Source organism: Lonchura striata, chromosome 3 (genome assembly GCF_046129695.1).
Source record: "Lonchura striata isolate bLonStr1 chromosome 3, bLonStr1.mat, whole genome shotgun sequence".
NCBI lineage: Eukaryota > Metazoa > Chordata > Aves > Passeriformes > Estrildidae > Lonchura > Lonchura striata.
This window is the reverse complement of record NC_134605.1, coordinates 787,552-806,493: the sequence shown is the minus strand read 5'-3', so window position 1 is coordinate 806,493 and position 18,942 is coordinate 787,552. Positions and strand designations below refer to the sequence as shown.

At 39.3% G+C, this 18,942-nt stretch overlaps 1 protein-coding gene across 11 annotated transcripts in view; it reads right to left on the bottom strand.

Moving 5' to 3' along the window:
- Positions 1-18,942, bottom strand: part of EHBP1 (EH domain binding protein 1) — a 211,109-nt gene that overhangs the window by 61,725 nt on the left and 130,442 nt on the right. For 10 of the 11 annotated variants that reach the window (XM_021555826.3, XM_031504209.2, XM_077781832.1 and 7 more), the window contains 4 exons: positions 17,388-17,566; positions 16,711-16,759; positions 9,729-10,643; positions 7,599-7,742 (listed from right to left, as the gene is read on the bottom strand). In XM_021555826.3, the coding sequence (XP_021411501.1) occupies positions 7,599-7,742; positions 9,729-10,643; positions 16,711-16,759; positions 17,388-17,566 (1,287 nt within the window). The remainder of the gene's footprint in view (positions 1-7,598; positions 7,743-9,728; positions 10,644-16,710; positions 16,760-17,387; positions 17,567-18,942) is intronic. The other variant, XM_077781833.1, reaches the window with a different exon arrangement.

Sequence of the window (18,942 nt, the reverse complement as noted above, 5' to 3'; positions counted from 1 at the left end):
AGCTATTAGCAGCGATGGCAAAAGAGCATTCCAGGGGCTGAGAAACCCGGGGCTCACTCTGCACACAAAGGGATAGCTCTGAAACAGAGACTTTTTTTTCCCCCTCCCCCTAATATTTATAAATGGATAGAAGACGCTAAGATTTTGGAACCAATTTTGTTTGGATGATCTTAAAATTCCATTAATAAACTGCCAGCCTATTTTCTGTCAGCGTGCGAGGTAATGGTATGGCTGCAGACTGTGCAGCACCTTGAATTTACAGCCACATAATAAATAAATTTATATATTTAGGCCAGATCCTTAACCGGTGTAAACAGATACATATTACAGAGATAACAGCAATAAAAATCAACGGAGAAATTCAAGCATTTCTATCTAAAACTGAAACTACTAGCATTTGTTGTGCATTATCAAAGGTTATGCTTTATTCAGGAAATCCTTCCTACTATAAAACTGACAATGCATACTAATTCTTCTTAAAAATGAGTTTACTTGCACTAATTGATTTATTTTCCCGGCTACGTCGGGGACTTGTCTACAGCAGTATTTTTGTACAGTAAAATATCACAACTTCACACTAAGAAAGAGCTCAAACAGAACAAATATGAAGTCAAAAGATGTAGAACCTCTTTGGAAAGTTACAGATTATTTTTATTTTTCATTGTTGTGGAAGGTTAAATAAAACAAGTTGCTTGCTCCTGCCACCAAGGAATTGAGATCAGACTATCTCAACCTTAATGTGTCACTATAAAGAAGTAAATACCAGGTCAGCTGTGGGTTTGAAGTGTTCAGTCAGCATGTCAAACCTCCAGTTAAAGAAAAGTATATTGTCAAAACAACTATAAAACTTAGAATGCTCATGTAAATACTCCACAGCATAGTCTTATCAGCTTACACCATATTTAAGCACTTTTTAGTGGCATACAGGCAAGACACATAAATGAACAACAGGGAATAAGTTACCAAAGATCAGGGATTACCAAAATAATGTTCAATCTTTTTACCAATTAGATGGCAACTCCTTCTTTGTAATCTTGGGAAGATCTAGTGATCATATCTAAATCTGGCTGCAATTATCAGCATGACAGACTAGTCTTTTTTCGATCAATATTTTCCAATTAATATTAAAAGACCAAGGTTGCCACCTGCAAAGTCCTACACCTCAATAAATTCATGCTAGATGTTTAATTAATAAAGATCAAGTCTTAATCTTAAAAAATAAAAAAGAAGATAATAACTTAAGAGTGCTTCCTTAAATGAATTAACATGACTACCTCAATCACAGACATTTCTTTTCCAACTGAGGAGACTACAAAAAAATCCAGCAGTGAACTGGACACATTTCCTAATGCAATAGAAGTAGGGATTCTGGTTCTGAAAAAAAATACTAAATGAGGCTATTTTGTACTCATTTTCAAGAACCTGAAAATATAATTGGAGGAAAGAACACTCGCATGGCTACCTTGAGTTTAAGGCATCTTTCAATCAAAATAAAATATTCTATTTTTGCTGTCTACTCTGAATTTGTTTTTGATACCACTTCTGTTCACACTGGCTACAATTTACTTATTGGAGGTAAGACTGGACAGTTTGGAGCTTATGAGTTCAGAGAGGCAGCAGATTATTATTGCTGGACATGATCAATAAATGGGATCATTTATTAAAGTGTTTTTTCTGAGCATTTAAAATAATGCTTTTTTAAAATTTTTTTTCAGTCAGCATATCCAGTATCTGTGCAAATGTATGCAACCAAAATAAAAGATCATAAAGAGTCATAACCTTTCAGATTCTGTCACTTTCTGAAGCCTTTCTAAAAAGAACTTCCATTTTCACTAGTCCAGTGCATGCAAAAAAAAAAAAAAAAAAGTTATCATTTTGCACTCAAATATTTATGAAAATGAAAAGTAATGGGCACAACAGATTGACACCTGAAGTAGAAAGAGCTTATTAAAAATGAATTAGATACAGCTGCAACAAGTCCTTTGAGCAAGGGAGTAATAAAAAGCAGTATTCTGAGCAAGGAGAAACAATCTCATGGCACAGCTCGTTCCTCTCCCTCTGCTCACAGTTCATGTGTTTGGAGGAGACAGCTTTCCAGTGAAGCACTTTGTATCTGCAAAATCTGCTAAAGGAGTTGAACATCATTGCCACTGCTCTTTCAAATCTTTCTTTTTTTCCCAATATACACACATTGAGGCAGCTACTGCCGTCATTCAGCTTGAATAAATATATCATAATGATACAAAAATAATAAATCTTTCTCTGTACAGAAAGCAGGGTAGCACCAGTTGCAATTAAGCACAGCAGCAGCCTCAGGATTACTCTCCAAACCCCCTCACGTCACTTTGTATTATTCTGGTTTTAAATTCTTATTGTTCAAATGGAGTCCCTCACAATTTTTAGTACAGTTATACTTGAATGCCGCTCTGAAGAAGGAATTACTATTTTCCTATTTCACAAAAGGTATAAGACAGAGTGATTCCCTCCAGGTATCACGCTATTGAATTCCTGCATCCCAAAATCTATTCCAGATCTTAAATATGGAAAATTTTCGGCCAAATCCATACATGGGTAGCCCAGTCCTGCACCTAAATTCACCAAGGAGGAATCCGTAGCTCATGCAAAATCCAAGTAACTTCAGAAACTATCTGTAGCCCCTGGCAGGGAGAAAAACACATCTTTTGCCAGATGAGCACTATTTTTCATGAATTCCATTAGATGTGGCATTTTTGTAAGGCAGGCATGCTAAAGCTTACAAAAACAAGTTAAAAGAATCTGACACAGGATTTAGGAAATGCCAGAAATAAAGCTAGCGGGCATCATCTTAATTTTCATCCTGCTCTGTATCCTCTAAAGCAGAGCCTTATTGTGGCACCACCTTTTACTTTCACTATCTCCTGGTCTTCAACCCAGCCCTGAGCTCTACCCAGTGGTGTTCAGAGCTTGGGTTTATTTTCACTGCTCAATATGCAGGCCCATCAGCACGTAGCATTATCCTTTACACCACGATATTCAAATCTTGCTCTGAAGACAGAATTGTTAATTTCTTGATTTCTTTCCACAGTGCCCACCTCTGTGGCATTTAAGAGCCTCAAGAGCATTAATCACATTCCCTTCTCCCAACAAGCCGTGGAAGAGTTATTACCCTGCTCTTCTGATGAGAACTGAGAGGAGAGATCCAGCTAAAGGGATCTGTCGCTGGGTGCTTGCTCTGGGAAGCCTATTAGTTGGATTTTTTTTCCACTATACTAAGCTTTACAGCCATTTATAGGTCTCAAGCACAGCTCCAGTTGATTTCCCTGACAGACCTGGATGCTCAATATATCTGCAAATCAAACTTTTGCCTCAAAGCGATCCAGAAAGGAAGGACACAACAAATAGTGACCACCTGGAGGATATTTGGCTCAAACGACTTAGAGGCACTGATCAGAACTCGGGTAAAGGCAGAAGTACATTTCATTTTTTCAAGCACCTTAACCATGACCTCATCTTTTCACTCCGTGCAGTCCCTGCTTGGTTTGTTGTACACCTTTCAATTTCTGCAATCAAAAGCACAGAGGTCCTCTGGACAAACAGCCTTCTACATCACCTCTATCCTCTGAGGAAAATGAGACACAATTGCTTTGGGGAAAATAGTATGTGATCACATAATTAAAGACTACATCATAATGCATATACACAAAGGAGGTTAATTAAAGTTGCCTGTGCATTTCTTAACTCCTAATTCCATTCTCTGTAATCATGCTGACTCCATAACCATAGCCATTTGAGTTTGGAGAGTAAATGATAGCTGCAGTAAATTTCCATTCTTTATGTGGCCCAGTCACTAAAAGAAAATAGGAAGATTTTGCCAACAGCCTTTACAAATATTTGCTGACAGCAGAGTTATGCTGCGATTTAAGAATGAGAGATTCCATCCCATGTTCTGCAGATGAGGATTCCCCTCCTGGAAAGGCCTTTTAGGCCCATGACTGCTGAATATTTCCCACTCCCTGTGGTCCCCTCTAGCCTGTCACTTTGTCGGATGGGTCACATAGCCCAGCTCCAGTCTCCTCACCTTTCCAACATCACATTCCAGCCAAGCTGCCGCTGCTAACAACCATCACTACAGGTTGATATTTTACAGCATCTGCTGGGAGCAGATATGTCCCTTCCAGCCCTGTGATATTCACCATGAGCAAAGGCAAGTTAAATAAAAATGAGTAAGCTAATAAAAAGGCTCTCCTGGTTAAAAGCTAAGTGATTACAGCTGCTATATCAGATTGCAAATGACAGAAGCATCTCGTAAAAGAGTCACCACATGCACACATACATCAAGAAAGCAAGCAGAAAGGCTGAGCTGTTTATAAATCTACCATAGAGAAAGGGATCCACGAGGGGATCAGTAACTCTGTTCACAGAGCTCTTAAGCTAATTCTTCCAGTCTCCAAAGGGCTGCATCAATTTTCATGACACAGCTATGATCCTCCCAAACCATAAGCATGATTTCAAGGCGGTTCTGATCAACGCAGTCTCCTCTCAGACTTCAAATACCTGCACACATACCTTCACATGCTGTCTGGTATGCATACAGCTTGAGACTGAAGGCTTCTGAGAAGCACCAAATAAGCAGACATAACACTGAAATAACTTCTACCATGCTGCAAGGAGGGAAGAAATGGGAGAAATGAGGCTGTACTCTGCGCTCAGAGGAGAAACCGCAACACTGTGTTTTTCAAAATGGACTTTTACTAAAACAAATCAGGCAGCACACACCAAATAAACCTGCATTTATGGCCATGGTAGAGATTTGGAAACTTCCTCCCTGTTGCTGACCCTGAGCAGCACCACTGCCCCTCCTCAGTGTGCTCATTGTCCAGGTGACTGCTGTCAGCTGCTCACTGGGAAAGCAGAAATCCTGGCTGCCTCACGACACATGCAAAGTGCTCACAGCAAGGCCTAGGGATGAGGCTTTTCTAAAGTCACTAAGGACTGCACAGGCTTCATCTGGCAGCACAGTCAGAAAGAGTAGGATGCTAAAAGCCCTTTCTGAAAAGGTATCGGAAAAGGTGCAATTGCAAACTTCAAGAGTTACTTTCAAAAGTATTGCCTCTGAACTATCTCTTCGAAGTTTTCTTATTTAAAATTAGATCTTCCTGTTTCAAACCATTTTCTTTTGAATCTCAATCCATCCTGAAAATGAGCCTCGGCCAATTTCCACTACTAAATGCTGATTCTCATTATCACAACTCTCATTTGGATAACACGCTACTACACATTACTGCACACTGACACATACAACACTGCTTTGAGTCAAAGTTCTTATTATTAACCTTAATGACCAAAAAGCCATGAATAGAAATAAGTCTGTGCTATATGTTAACAATCAAATGAGCAATGACCTGTAGAAAACTGGCAGAACTACATCAAATGGAAATGCCTCATCTCTACTAATATCAAGTATGCTGAAGGAAAATGGGAATCAATGTGTTTTATCTTATACCTATATATGTTGATGCACACGTGCATTCTCTTTCAGAATATGCACATGTAGGGATATGTATGTAACATATACATACATGTTATACACAGCTTTACATCATGTAAATTATTATATACCAACTGTAAGAGTCTCCAAATCACATCTCCATGACACACTTCAGGGCTGAGGAGCTTCTGTCATTCTTATATGACAAATTACTCATCAAGAGTGCCCAGATTTCACATGGGCCAGGACCATTTGTTCCAGGACAATTGTCCTTGAGCTTCTGATGGTTGCAGCAAGAAACTTTGGCTCTGCCAAAGCTGTCCTAAAAAACTGCCCTTCCCTTTCCTGCAAGCTTCTAATTAATTTTTCAGCTTCTGTAACAAATGAAATAAGGTCCCATGGGTAATCTGGCAGTCCTAACTCTCACCCTGAAAAGCCCTCACCATCTCATACCCTCCAGCTGGTTTTCATGGCCCGGACACCTTCTTCATTATTGTCTAACTTCACACCACCTACCCGGGGCACCTCTTCTCTGCATGCCACTGGGGCAGCTCCTTTTACTCCTGTTTGGATTTCATTAGCAGGAGTTTGAGGCTAAAAGAGAAAGTTTTGCTTCCCAATAGTGTGACCTGCATCAGAAGGGGCCTCAATCCTTAGGAGAGCAATAGTAAAAGATGCTCTTGCCGGGCAGTGTCCATGCAGACAACTTCTACTGACACTCAGGAACCTTTCTGAACTTCAAGGCTCTCTGACAAGACTGTGGTATTAACACAACTTTGACTGTTTTGAATAGATTTTTCAAGAGAATCTAACCATCTTTTCAAGTTTTAGCTGTTCTTAATATGAGTAAAACAATGCTTTGTCAAACCTAATACAGAGAAAGAGATGAACGGGTTTTTTTGACATTAAAAAAAAATTTAAAATATTACCCTGGGGCAGAAGAGCTGACAGGGAAGATTTCAGCTCAAACAATGAAATACTAGCAAAGTTGTAAAACCTTTGAAAATAGGAGCTTGTAATAAAAAATGTTAGGCAACTTTAATTACAGTTGTTTCTGCCTGAGTAGTTGCCTATAGTAACTCCCCTCTAATGCCTTTTTCTTTATGAAGAAATAATTTTTAAAAAATCTAAAGTGAAATTTATACTAAAATATACATATCTGGGAAAAACTTAAAAAACATAGTAAGAAAAAAAATATTTTATGTATATTATACAAATAAGTATATAAATAAGACTTGTCTGCATATACAAATATATTTCAAAGTAAAATGAAGTATCAGTCTATGAGAGGAAAAAACAAGAACCAGCATGGATCCAAGGGAGTTAAGAAAATGAAATGTGTAAATGACTGTCTTATTTTTTTGATTGTGTGATCCCATTCCTGTAAAGAGCAGAATCTTCCCCTCAGGACTCAGCTCTGAAAGGTGGGAATCTGTAAAGATTCCAGCCTTCCTCTGAATCATTATTTTACAGTTATATTTACATTCTCAGCTGCCAGTACAGTCTCTAATGTGCAACAGTTAGAATCACAAAACCTGCATTGCAAAGGTTTGCATAAAAATTAATTAGCTTTCATCTCCAGAGAGTAGGGATCCTTCCAGGTCACCATGGAAGCCACTGGAGATGCAACCACAGCTGCTTCAACACCAGAGCTCATTCCCCAGCTCCACTTTCCCCTCACCAGCACAATCAACTTTGGTGATGAAAAGGATTTGTTTCATCAACTCTTTTACTGACTGACACAAGCAGTTCCATTCACTGCAACAACACTTCTAAAGCAGCAAGGAGCTCACATCAGAGGCTCAAGGAAATGATTTACATTAACTGAAAGAGAAGCAATCAGAAATAGCACAAATTACTTCACTATCCTTTAACAAGTACTGTTTGAGTTTCACCCCACCAGAAACTGCAGGGCCAATCAAAGAAGATGCTCCCAGACTTCAGCTTCCAGGGAAGTGGGAGGCACTTCTCTGTTGGCCATGACATCAGGACAAACAGGTTTTAGCAGTGAATGAAGGACACCCGACACAGCAAAGAGAAGAAATGTTCTGCAAGGACATGCCTCCCCCCACGACAGCACACACAATGCATTTTAACTCTGCCAACTGCGAGAGTGGCCAGTGTTTCTTACATCGTTCAGCTGCTTATTGCGGGCTGGGATGAGGGCACTGCTTAGCTGTTTATTCCCTGCCTTTAATGCTGCATCTCTTCTTGCTTGCTCAAGCAGAACTCTCGCTCGTTCTTTAAGTTCTTCCTGTCTTGACAACATACGTTGCTTAAAAATAAAGAAATATAATTAACAGCAAGGCAGCCTCAGGGCACCCAAGGTTTATACAGTAGTTAATAGCCAGCAGCCTTCCTACACAATAAAGGTCAGGAGCCACATGAATTATGTCTTCATGAGGTGACAGAGCATTCTACAGAAATGAAAAGATGATCAAAATGTAAAACAAAAAAAAAGTCATAGGCCTTTAAAATGTAAATAGGAGTTCTCTTCCTTCCCCTTAAAACTTAATTTCTATCAACATTAAATGACTTTAAACTTCAACTGTGGAAAAAACTCAAATGGCTTCACAGAAGCCATGTCAAACGTGCTACGTGTTTACTTATTTACTTTAATATGTATGCAAATATGGCTACAACAAAAATGCTTTGTTGGCTATTTATGTGGGTACCACTCACAACTTAAATCGAGCACAAAGAGGCTGGGTACAAGGTGAAAAACCCTGCAAAAGTATCTGCTTCTACTGCATTTATGGATATGCACAAGAAAGTCCCTTCTTCATACAAAGGACTGGGTCTCCTTTAAGAGCAGAAATAGCAAAAGGGGGTTCTGCAACACGAGAACTCAGCTCCCAGGCAGACACACTCCCAAGGGATGGTCTCCTTGTCAAGGTCAGCTGTGACGAGTGAGAAAATGCATCTCCAGGCCGTGACATGGAGCAGGGCTGGGACAGCTGGCACAGCCTGCTGTGCTCCTGCAGCAGCCCCGTGGAAATGGAGCTGCCTGACCCTAACCAACATCTGAGTGTAGGTTCAGAGGGAGCCTCACATCTGAGGTTTTATTGCCATGTGCAAATGCACCAATAATTAACAACTAAGAACGGCCTTTAAAGCCAACTCCTGCTTTTCCTTGGCCTGTTGTTACACCCTTGCCCATGAAAATCTTCATAGAGAACAAATCCTGTCTCCTCCTGCTTTTTCATTCTGTATGGGCCAAGCTGTTCCTTTCTCATCCAGTACACAAAGATGATGATGATGATGATGATGATGATGACCATGATGATGATGATGATGATAATGATGAAGAAGGTGAAAAGAAACCTCACAAGACTTCAGTGATTAAAGGAAAGAAATTAGCTGACTCTGGAACCAATATTTGGCCATTATCACTCATCTACAGACTGCTTCTTTTGCAATAAAATGATCTTTATGGTGCTTACTCAGAAAAAAACCCCATAAAAATATTTGAAGCAATTCATACTACCAGAAGACTGGATATATTCTTTTCTTACCAGAGCTAATGGCACAAAGCCCAAACTCAAGAAAACTCTTCACAGGAGTAAAATTATAATCCTGCTTTGGCATTTTTGTATGTGGAGGTGATACCATGTTTTACATATTTTTATGATGACATGATTTATTGATAATACTCAGCATATATATAATATTCAACTTCCATTCTCACAATAATCTGCAAGGTAGGTGGGCATATACTGTTATCTTTATAGAAAGAAAAATGACATTGTGGTGAAGTAACATGCCTTAGGCTGCTCAATGGAAAAAAGCATAATTTAACAGTTTGGAGTTTCTACCTCACCATCCTGGCTATGTTCATGAGACTCTATGATTTCCCAGACAAGATTTTGAATTCTCTTTAGTTAATTTTAATGTATGCAAGGCTTTACATTTCCTAATGAATTGATATATTTTTCCAGTTTTTGCAAGACTCAAGAGAAAATGAGTTGCAACAGACAGTGACAAAAGCTTTGGAGCCATCTTTGAGATAGCTGAGAACATAAATTCCTTTAATTGGAGAGAGATTGCAAAGATCAACAGTGGGACAATTTCTGTAAATTAGTTTTCCATGTAATGATTGTTTTTCAGCACCACCTACTTCGCAGGCAAAATATTTGTTGCCCAAAAATAAAAATACACTTCTCACCTCACCATTTATGCCGAAGATTTGGTGTAAATTACAAACACAGAGAAACAACTTGAACAGCACCTCCTTCCTAATTCACAGACCCAAATGTCTTACCTGGGCTGTTTTTGCAGTTTGATCTGCATGATTTAAAGCTGTTCTGGCATCACTGTCAGAATCGGATTCTGTTTGCCTCGGAGAAGCATGTGGTTTCTTTGCAAGATCTGTATCCATATTATAGGAGTATCCAGGCTTAGAAGTAGGAGACAAACTTGGTTTTGTGACAGGCGAACTGGGATCTGCTCTTGTGCTCTCTGTGGATCCTATACATCCCAGCTTTTCTTGCTCTGAGAAACCAGGGGTACTGTCTAAGCTCTGGTGTCTCTTCTTGTTGTTATCTTCACAAGCAACAGTGGGAGACATATCCTCTTTTTGATCACTGACATGTGCTAAGTCACTGAAGTCTAAAGTGTCACTTATCAGCAGCTTCTTCCTTCCCAACACAGGCTGCACTTGCGTCGTGTCTGCGCCGCTACACTTCCCGATGTCTTCAGACGCGGAAGTCCTCCCGGAGCTCTGCTGGGATTTCTGGGGGTCCGTGTCACTGCGAGTCCTGCGGGAAGAAGGGGAAGCTGTGCTGGGGCTCAGGTGGTCGTCGGGAGTCTGATGCTCGCTCTCCGATTCGCCGACGCCGCTGTCGGTCACGAACACGGAGTCGTCCTGCGAGGCCAAGTCCGCCAAGGCGCTGTCCCCCGCCTGCAGCTCGGGCTCCCGCTGCAGGTCGCTCAGCTCCGCGTAGAACTTCTCCTGGTCCACGGAGCTGTTCGTGTCCGTCTCGTAGTTCCCCACTTTGTACGTGCTCTTACTGCTGTTCTCCTCGATCTGAACCACGTTCAGCTCCTGCCCGCAGAAATGCGCCCTGATCTGATAGAGATAGGTCATAACACTCAGTTTGTCAGGGATGGCCAACAAAACCATGTCCGAGGGCTCCAGCAGCCGCGAGATCCCCAAGCTGGCAAAGCCGTCGTAAGCCTTGGAAGACAGACAAAATAAAGATCACAGTGCGGCAGTTTCTCACCCGTTGTAACATCTCAAGAATGCAAATGGAAGTTTCAGGCAAAATAAGAAACCTAAAATACATGCAGTATTACAGAAAATACATCCAATATTACAGGGAGAACACGGCTCTGACTCCATTACTTATTATTCTTTTGGCTTCATTATAGTCATTGCTACTTTTTTGGTGCACTGTCCAACATCCAGCTCATTGACTTGTCCTGATGGCTTCTACGTATGTCCCGAGACAACTTCACAGCAAAGCAAACTGAGAGAATGCAACCAGCAAAAACACTCAAATGGCATTGCTTTAAATATTTTTAACATACTTCAATGCCATACTACACAAAAATCTTTTGTTACTTAAAATTGTGACACTTCTATGGGTAACCAGCTATTCATGAAACTGCAGCTTGAAAGCCCTTCTTCTTGCACTAGGAAAACCTACCAATATCTTAAATGGTTCTCACTCAAGTAGCAGGAAACAAGCAAACAAAAAAAGTCTAAGAGCTGGACCAGAAAAAAAAAAGGAACTCAGGATGGCTTTTTAAGATAAGGAACAAAGATATAAGAAACACGACACTAATCCATCTTGAGCTTTATCATTGATGATCAACCTTCTGCCTTCTATTGGTCATGTAATTGCAGTGATTCCTGCTGATGAAAAACTATGTCCAGATAGTCAAAAAGAACACCACTGCAGATTACCTGACACTAGACATAAATCACATTAATCCATCAAGGAAATGCATTTTAGAAACATTTGTTGTTGCTAAATTTGTAAGAAAGAGAGAGTGAAAATCATTCCCATTTCACTTTACTTTCTAAAAGCTAAACAGTTGCAACCCTCCCGCTTTGTGAGGCCACATTGTCTCCTTTTACTGCTGGCCCTTTAAGTGAGTGGGCTTGGTGCATCAGGTTTTTCTAGTTTTGAAGAATTAAAGCCGTTTCTCAATTTACAATTAATTATTAGTATCCTGGATTAACCTTGGAAGACAATATTGTGTTTCAAGGAAGTCTTTAAAAGGCCTCCTGTTAGCATAGATGCACTCAGTTAAAGCATGTGGGCTTCTCCTCCCCCAGGAATCCTGCAGCTCCTTTTCACCCTCTCCTGAAGGGGCTTACAGTGTTCACACTTGATCCTACACTGGTTTGAACAAAAGCAGATGCTAAATTTAAGACATGGATGAGAGAACTGTCCTTTCACAAGGAAACACTAACACACATCACTGGCTTCAACTCTTCAACTTTACATTTTTCCTTAATTTCTTTAGTCTTAAAAGAACACAGGAAAAAAAAAAACAATTATGTTTTGGGTTTTTTTTAATCCTCTTGATTTTGATATCACTAAGTATTCAACAGTGAGACAGACTGTGGGGCTGGGCTAGCTTGCTCCTGGCAGACCCAGATATTTTGTTTGCTCTGAGAAAAGGAGGCTATCTCCTCCTCCTTGCAATGTCATTCCCTACTCAGTGGTCCAATAGTTTTCGTTTCAGCTGCTTTTCAAACTCTGCTTCCAAAAGCTGGAATTCATCTTCCTGAAATTTTGTATGCCTCCCCTCATGCTCAGGTATAACTTTCCAAAGCACTTCAGGTAAAGTACTTTTTATAACACTATAACAAATGATTCACAGAGTTTATCTAGACATAGAAATGTTTGAATAATTTATTTTTAAGATCTTCTGGCTCTCCCCATACAAAATAATTTGGCCTTAAATCATTGCTAGTATTTGGTGTGGTATTTCTTGGGAAGGTTTACTATTATGAGAGATCGTTATGGCATTTATAAATACAGAGCTGTGCTTAGATATAGGAGCAGCAGAGGCAAACATGAACCGATGTATTTGCTGATACAAAAGTCCAGATGGAGCAGAACAACAGCAAAGTGATAGGTGGGAGGGAATGGCAGCAACCTGGATGGTAGAAGAGGGACAGCTGCCACTTACAGCACCTTGGGACACGGAGCTGGAGGAGCAGGATGGGGCTGAGGAGGAGAGGGAGACAAGATGGGTGGAACTGAACAGATGTGGGGAGCCCAGAGAGCACTGCAGGGATTTGGGGGGCAGCCTGAGGCATGGCAGATACCAGGAATGAGGGATGCTCCTAGGACAGCAGGAACCAGGCTGGGCATGGACACACAGCGAGCCATCCATGCTGTCTGGGCACTAAAGGTAAGGCCAGGATGTGTTTGCTAAGTGGGCCAGTGCTGACTCAGGGGCATAAATAACTTGTTACCTCACACTGCAGGCAGTGGGAATCACCATCTGAAGAATTGACAGGACTTAAGGACAGGCATGGCAGCCAGGGCAGCCAGAGACATAACTTGACCTAAACTCCTTTTATACTCGCAATTTCTTATTTGCATGCTAATAAAACTAAATTCTATGAGTACCTCCCAGGGTCTATAAAATGAAGGTGGGGACAGCGTTTCAGGACTATCAGGAAAGGTACTTGCTTAGAAGTAACACAACAGCAGGACTGAATTTGGAATGATGGATATTCTCAGTACAGCTGCAATCACTTTTTTGTTAGCTGTTCTGTTCTTCTAGTGATGCCTGGGATTAAACACAGTTATCTCCTGCTGATGCCTGACACCTATTTCCCATCCCCTCTCATTCCCATCCACATTTTTGCTTCTCTCCTTTCAAAGTACACTAGATATGCAGATTGGCATGCCAGTATTCTACAGACAGTAGCTCTAGAAACAGCAATTGTGTGTTCTGGATGTGTCTATGCAGCACCATGTGATGGGCTGTCCTTCACTACTAGAAAAGCTGGGAGCTTCCTGATATTCCAGCATATTTATAAATACATCATATTTCTAACTAGTTGTAACATGGTATTAACAGTAAAGTTTCAAAGTCAAATTATTTTTGTTAAACAGAGGCATAACTCAGCCTCATTTTTTACAAATATTTACTACTCTGCATGTTTAACTCTGCTTCTACATGATCCTACTGATGCCAACAAGCATCTCCTACACATGCAATTAGATATGTTCTTAGGACTTGTTTTTATGAATTGTAGTGGTGAGCATGAACAACTATTATAAAAACATTAACTCCAGTTTCAAGGTAAGGAATATTTTCCATTTTGACTCAATACTATGCCTTTAAGTCTTCATTCTTCTATTTAAATACATGATTTAAAAGGATTCCTTTTAAAAATGGAATATTTTATTAAGATGATCACTCATGTTCAAATGTATTGAGGATATGTATGATGTATGATACTGGGGAGTATCATAAAAGTCAAAAGTGCCAATTGAACATCCAAAAGATATACCCACACCATAAATTAAACAAGCTTCTCTAAACGATAATTAAAACCAGAAATTCAGTGTTAGAACCATACTGTTGTGCCCTTCTGCTTCTCATTCCTTCATCTTGTCAAAGATCCAGCCCAAGTCCTGTTGAGTAGCTTATATTTTTAAAGTGCAGGACATGTTATTAGCAACACAAAATATTTCTATTGTTGATAAGGAACTATAGTGCCAGCATGCTGTAATTTTAATAATTTTTCAGTAATTTATATTTAATTATGATTTAGTAATAATCAAATGGACATATTAAATCAAATTAGCAGTTTAACACTACTAGGAAGGCAATATGGATGGTTAGCTACATCTGAGATTTAAGGAGAAGCACAACTCTTTAGACCAGCTGGGAAAGTATCCCTGTAATGTTTGTAATTTTCTCAAAGATAATCCTGGTTTCTCTTTTGTTCCTGGTAGAAATTTGAATTTCCAATGTGCACCAAAAATACCTTCCAATTCAGACTGATGCCAATGTAGTAGTTGTTTGGGATTTTTTTAATATATGTATATTCAGGACACTAAGCCTATTTATCCATCTCCCACTGAAGTATTTTTCTTCTTTTTTTTTTTTTAATTTACTGACAAGCTGATTGACAGACATCAATTGGGATCCATCAGCACAGGCACCACAGGCAGTATTCCAATCATTTCCCAACTCTGTAACACACTGACATATTGGCCAAGATCAGATGTCACAGGTAAATACCCTTTTTTATTCAGCATCAGTGGCAGCACCCAATTGGTTGGTGTGTGTTATAAAGAACCTCTGATGACATGCCTTTTTTAAGAGTGCATTTCCATCCCTAATTATACACAGTATTTGCACTGAAACAGTTGTTAAGAAATCTTAAGATTTCCTCTTTTTTTTTTTTTTTTTTAAATTAAAATACAAACAAGGTTACGCACTTCTAAAATATACACTCCTATGGGTTAACCTTTAATCTGTGGTTTTCCTTTGGGAAGAAGGAGAGGCAGAAAAACATTAAAAAAAAAAAAAAAAAGAAAAAAAGAAAAAAAAGAGCTGCTTCAGACAAAGAAAATCATCCTATTCATCCAAAGATGTTATTTTAATTGGTTAGGAGGAATCATTGTCCAATGTGTTACATATCTGCATGGAATTTGCAGGCAGCCATTGTTGGCAGTGCTGCATTCACTCCAACCAAGGGCACACGGGGTTATCTGGCAGAACTGTGTGAGACCAGGAAATAAATCTGCAGGAAGCAACTGAGATACTCGGTGTAGCTGTCAGGCAAAGGCTGGCAAAGTGATGAAAGAGAAAAGCTGCCCAATAACAACAATCACTATGTCTTCAATTCTGGGAACTATATCCTGATAGAAGGACAGGCTAAAAAGTTCAGTTTGCCATTACAGCTTCCCAAAAAAAAAAGATCACTGATCATACTGCTAACATTTTTAATTAATAATCTATTCTTTCTTTTTTATAATCCAGTTTAATTAGGCCAGACGCTCAACAAAACTTGAAGTACGAAAACATATGGTCACAGAAAATACTGTGATGTCACAGATAATCCACTTAGGTCATTATAAGTCCTCCTATTATTATGGAAAAAATATCATCAGTCAAATACTCATTAGATAGCAGCAGCTCAGAGATATTTCATTATTTATAATAATTAAGTACTAAATTAAAGACAAGTGACTCCCTGTCTAACACATAAGTGTGTGGGCACATTAAAATATAAACAAAATGAATTTTAATAAAGCACTTTCAGAAATTCCACATAAGTAAATAATACTAGATTGTAGATATGTTTGCTATATAATATTGAACTTGGTTAATTTATTCAAAGTATATTTTTATACCTTCATCCCAGTTAAATTTAGTGCCTTTTAAAGCAGTATAAAAATAAAATCACAGCTTTAAGAAGGCATATACTTAAAACAATTTTCAGATGATCTTCAGGAACAAATTTATTATCAGTGACTCACATGAAAATTCTAATTTTTAAACATGTCCCTAGGGCCCAACTGAAGCTTGTAACATATCTAAAATAGTGAGCAGAAATAAACAGTCTTCTGGTGATCCCCAAACTGAATTCCTGCTTGTTCAGAGAAACTTTTTATATCTTGCACCTACAAAGAGTGGTTCAAAACAGTTGCACTGCACAAGGCTATTAACTATTTTGCCAGCATTTAATTTATGTGTAAAGTAATATCTCAACACTTTTTATGCTAAACCTTTCTTGCAGTGCACACCACTTCATTCAGCTGATGCAGGGTAAGAGTAGGTGTAAAATTTCATCTTTAAAAAGACAACAATCACCATCAAAGCAACATCAACCTTGCCCAGCTCCCAGAGCCTTGTTAAAACAGCAGCGAGAAGCCTCGTGTGCCACAGCCCAAGAGCAGTCACATTTCCCATTCTTTCCATTGGAAAAACCAGAGCAGTGCTCACAGGAGGCTGGCCAGGCCCTTCCCCTGCTCTCAGTTAACGGAGGCCATACAGAATTAAACCCCACTGCCAGCCTTGCACTTGTGGTGAATGTTAAATCCGTGACAAACTCGAGTCAATAACGCGTCCGATCGGAGCCGCGGGAGCCCGAATCCCTTCTGTGAGCAGCTGCATGACCTCACAAAACAACCACGCTTCCCCAAAATTAATAAAAACCTGCAGCAAAGTCAAAATTGAGGCTATGGTTTTGGTTTTGGTTTGGTTGGTTTTTTTGGTTTTTTCTTTTTTTTTGCTTTCTGCCTGGAAGTTCTTACCTTTTTGTTGTTTTCTTTAATATCTTGAGGATTCAGGGACTTGTAGTCACTGAGGGGGAAAATGGCACAGTGGGTATATACAGTATTTGATAAAAGCAGCAGTTTTAAAACAAACTAAATCTAAAAATTTGACATACAATAATATCATACAGTAACTAGCAATTTCACAGCAATTCAATCAACAAAACTAATAGTGTGGAAAATTAAAGGAATAAATAAATAAATAAATAAACACCGATTACATGTTTCATTGCCTGAAGCTCTCCATCTAAAAAGAAGTTAAGGCAGGGACTAGAGGCCAGCCTTGACAACCAAATTTACCAGGAGGTAATCCGTCCTTGTCAGCATACAAAGAGCTTATTCCTCTCATCTCATTTCAACACTGGCGCAATTCTCATAATCATCTTGAAGTCAGTTCTTTGTATAAGATTAAGAAGAAGAAAAACAAATCACAGAGAGGGGAGAAATAATTGTTTATGCAACAAGGGAGAGCAAAGAGGTCGCAAAGTTTGAGCATTCATAAACCTGGTTTCTTAGAAAGGACGGTTCCCTGCTTGGAAGCAAAGGGTGAAAACAGTTCAGCACCTAAAATGCACTGGTATTTGATTTTCAAGTTAAGAAATTGTTCAGTATTTCTGTGAGAGTTAACTTATGCAGGCAAAGAGTATACAACTTACATTAGGTCTGGTCTAAAGTGATGTAATATTGCACAAAAGGATAAACCATTCCTCCACGATGTGGTGAAATTGGTGATCTTCACTCCCCTATAGTTTTTTGTAACTTCTTTGCACCACACAAGCAATGACTGACTAGCGTTTGGCTTTCTCCCCAAAACAGGACTTGGTATTGGGCTTGGCTGGAAAAAAAAAAAAAAAAGAAAAGAAAAAGAGAGAAGATAAAAGAATTTAATGGAAGATGAGAATTAACATTAATTGACCTAACTAGATGATCTGTATCCTTTGATGTGAGTTTAGGTCCTTCACAGCTGTCAGTTTACAATGACTGTAACTTGCAAAAGACACAAATCGCGAGTTATTATCTACAGTTGTCGCCCTAGGCGCTTGTCTCCCAAGGATGCAGATATACAGGATTCCAGATCTACACGGGGGAAGAGGCCAAGGATTGTACCAGTGGAAACAGCCGTGCTGAAACACAGCACAGCCCTGCACAGCCCGTGACACACAGCCTTGAAAACACTTCCCAAAATGCAGCCATGGGAAAGCATCCCCACGAGCCCTTTCACAATCCAAGTCATGACACAGGACTGATGAATTCCTCTGGTACAGGCTGCTGAGGACAGTTTTTGGTGCTCTTTCAGCAATTGCATAAAGGTAATTATGGCACCATGTTTCTGAACAGCCTCTTCCAACTGCACCCAAAGCTCTGCCTCTTCCAGGCTTTAGCTTTTCTACAAGAAAAACGAATTTTGGATGAAAACTCTTATCAGAGGGTGGTTTCTAACAAGTGTCAGTAGCTAACAACCATCATTAGCTAATAACAACCATTAAAAAAAAAAGTTATTTTGACCCTTTTAGTAGCATTTCTGTGGGCATAAACCAAGAAATAAAATAGAACACTTCAGGCATTTAGAATTTGTCAGACACTCCCCTGCTCCTCAAATTCAGCATACTGATTGCAGCAGATGTTCTCAAGACATACACATTTATTTCCCTAGAAAAATACTGTCACTTTAAAAACTTCTTAGATCTAATCAAACAGGCAGAATGTGATTGATGCAAATCCTACATTTGAATTACAGTGAAAGAACTGAGATCCTCTGTTCTTTCACTGTAATATCATTAAAAGCATATATACAAAACAAACAAGCTCTTGATGCACTTTAGAGCTAGAGAGTTCCCAAATTAAGACAAATTAAGAGCAAGTAATTTACTATATCACAGCCACTTAAGTTTATGGTCAAATGGATTTACTTGTTATTGTCTATTTGTGAAAGACCAACGATGCCCCCCCTTGACTGAAGCCTGTCAGTGCTCAGCAATTAGCTGCTATCAACTCATTTGTTTTCACTGCTTCTGGGGGAGAAAAAAAGTGCACAGAGCCAGGGAAGTAATTTTTCATTTACTGTCACAATCAGCTCTAAAAAGCTGTTGCATAAACACACAACTTCCTCACAGACAGAAGCACTGCTAACTCATTTACAAAGTGCAAAAGGTACACCTTGCTGAGATTTTTTTTTTTAACGCCACATCATATGTACAAAATAACTTGTTA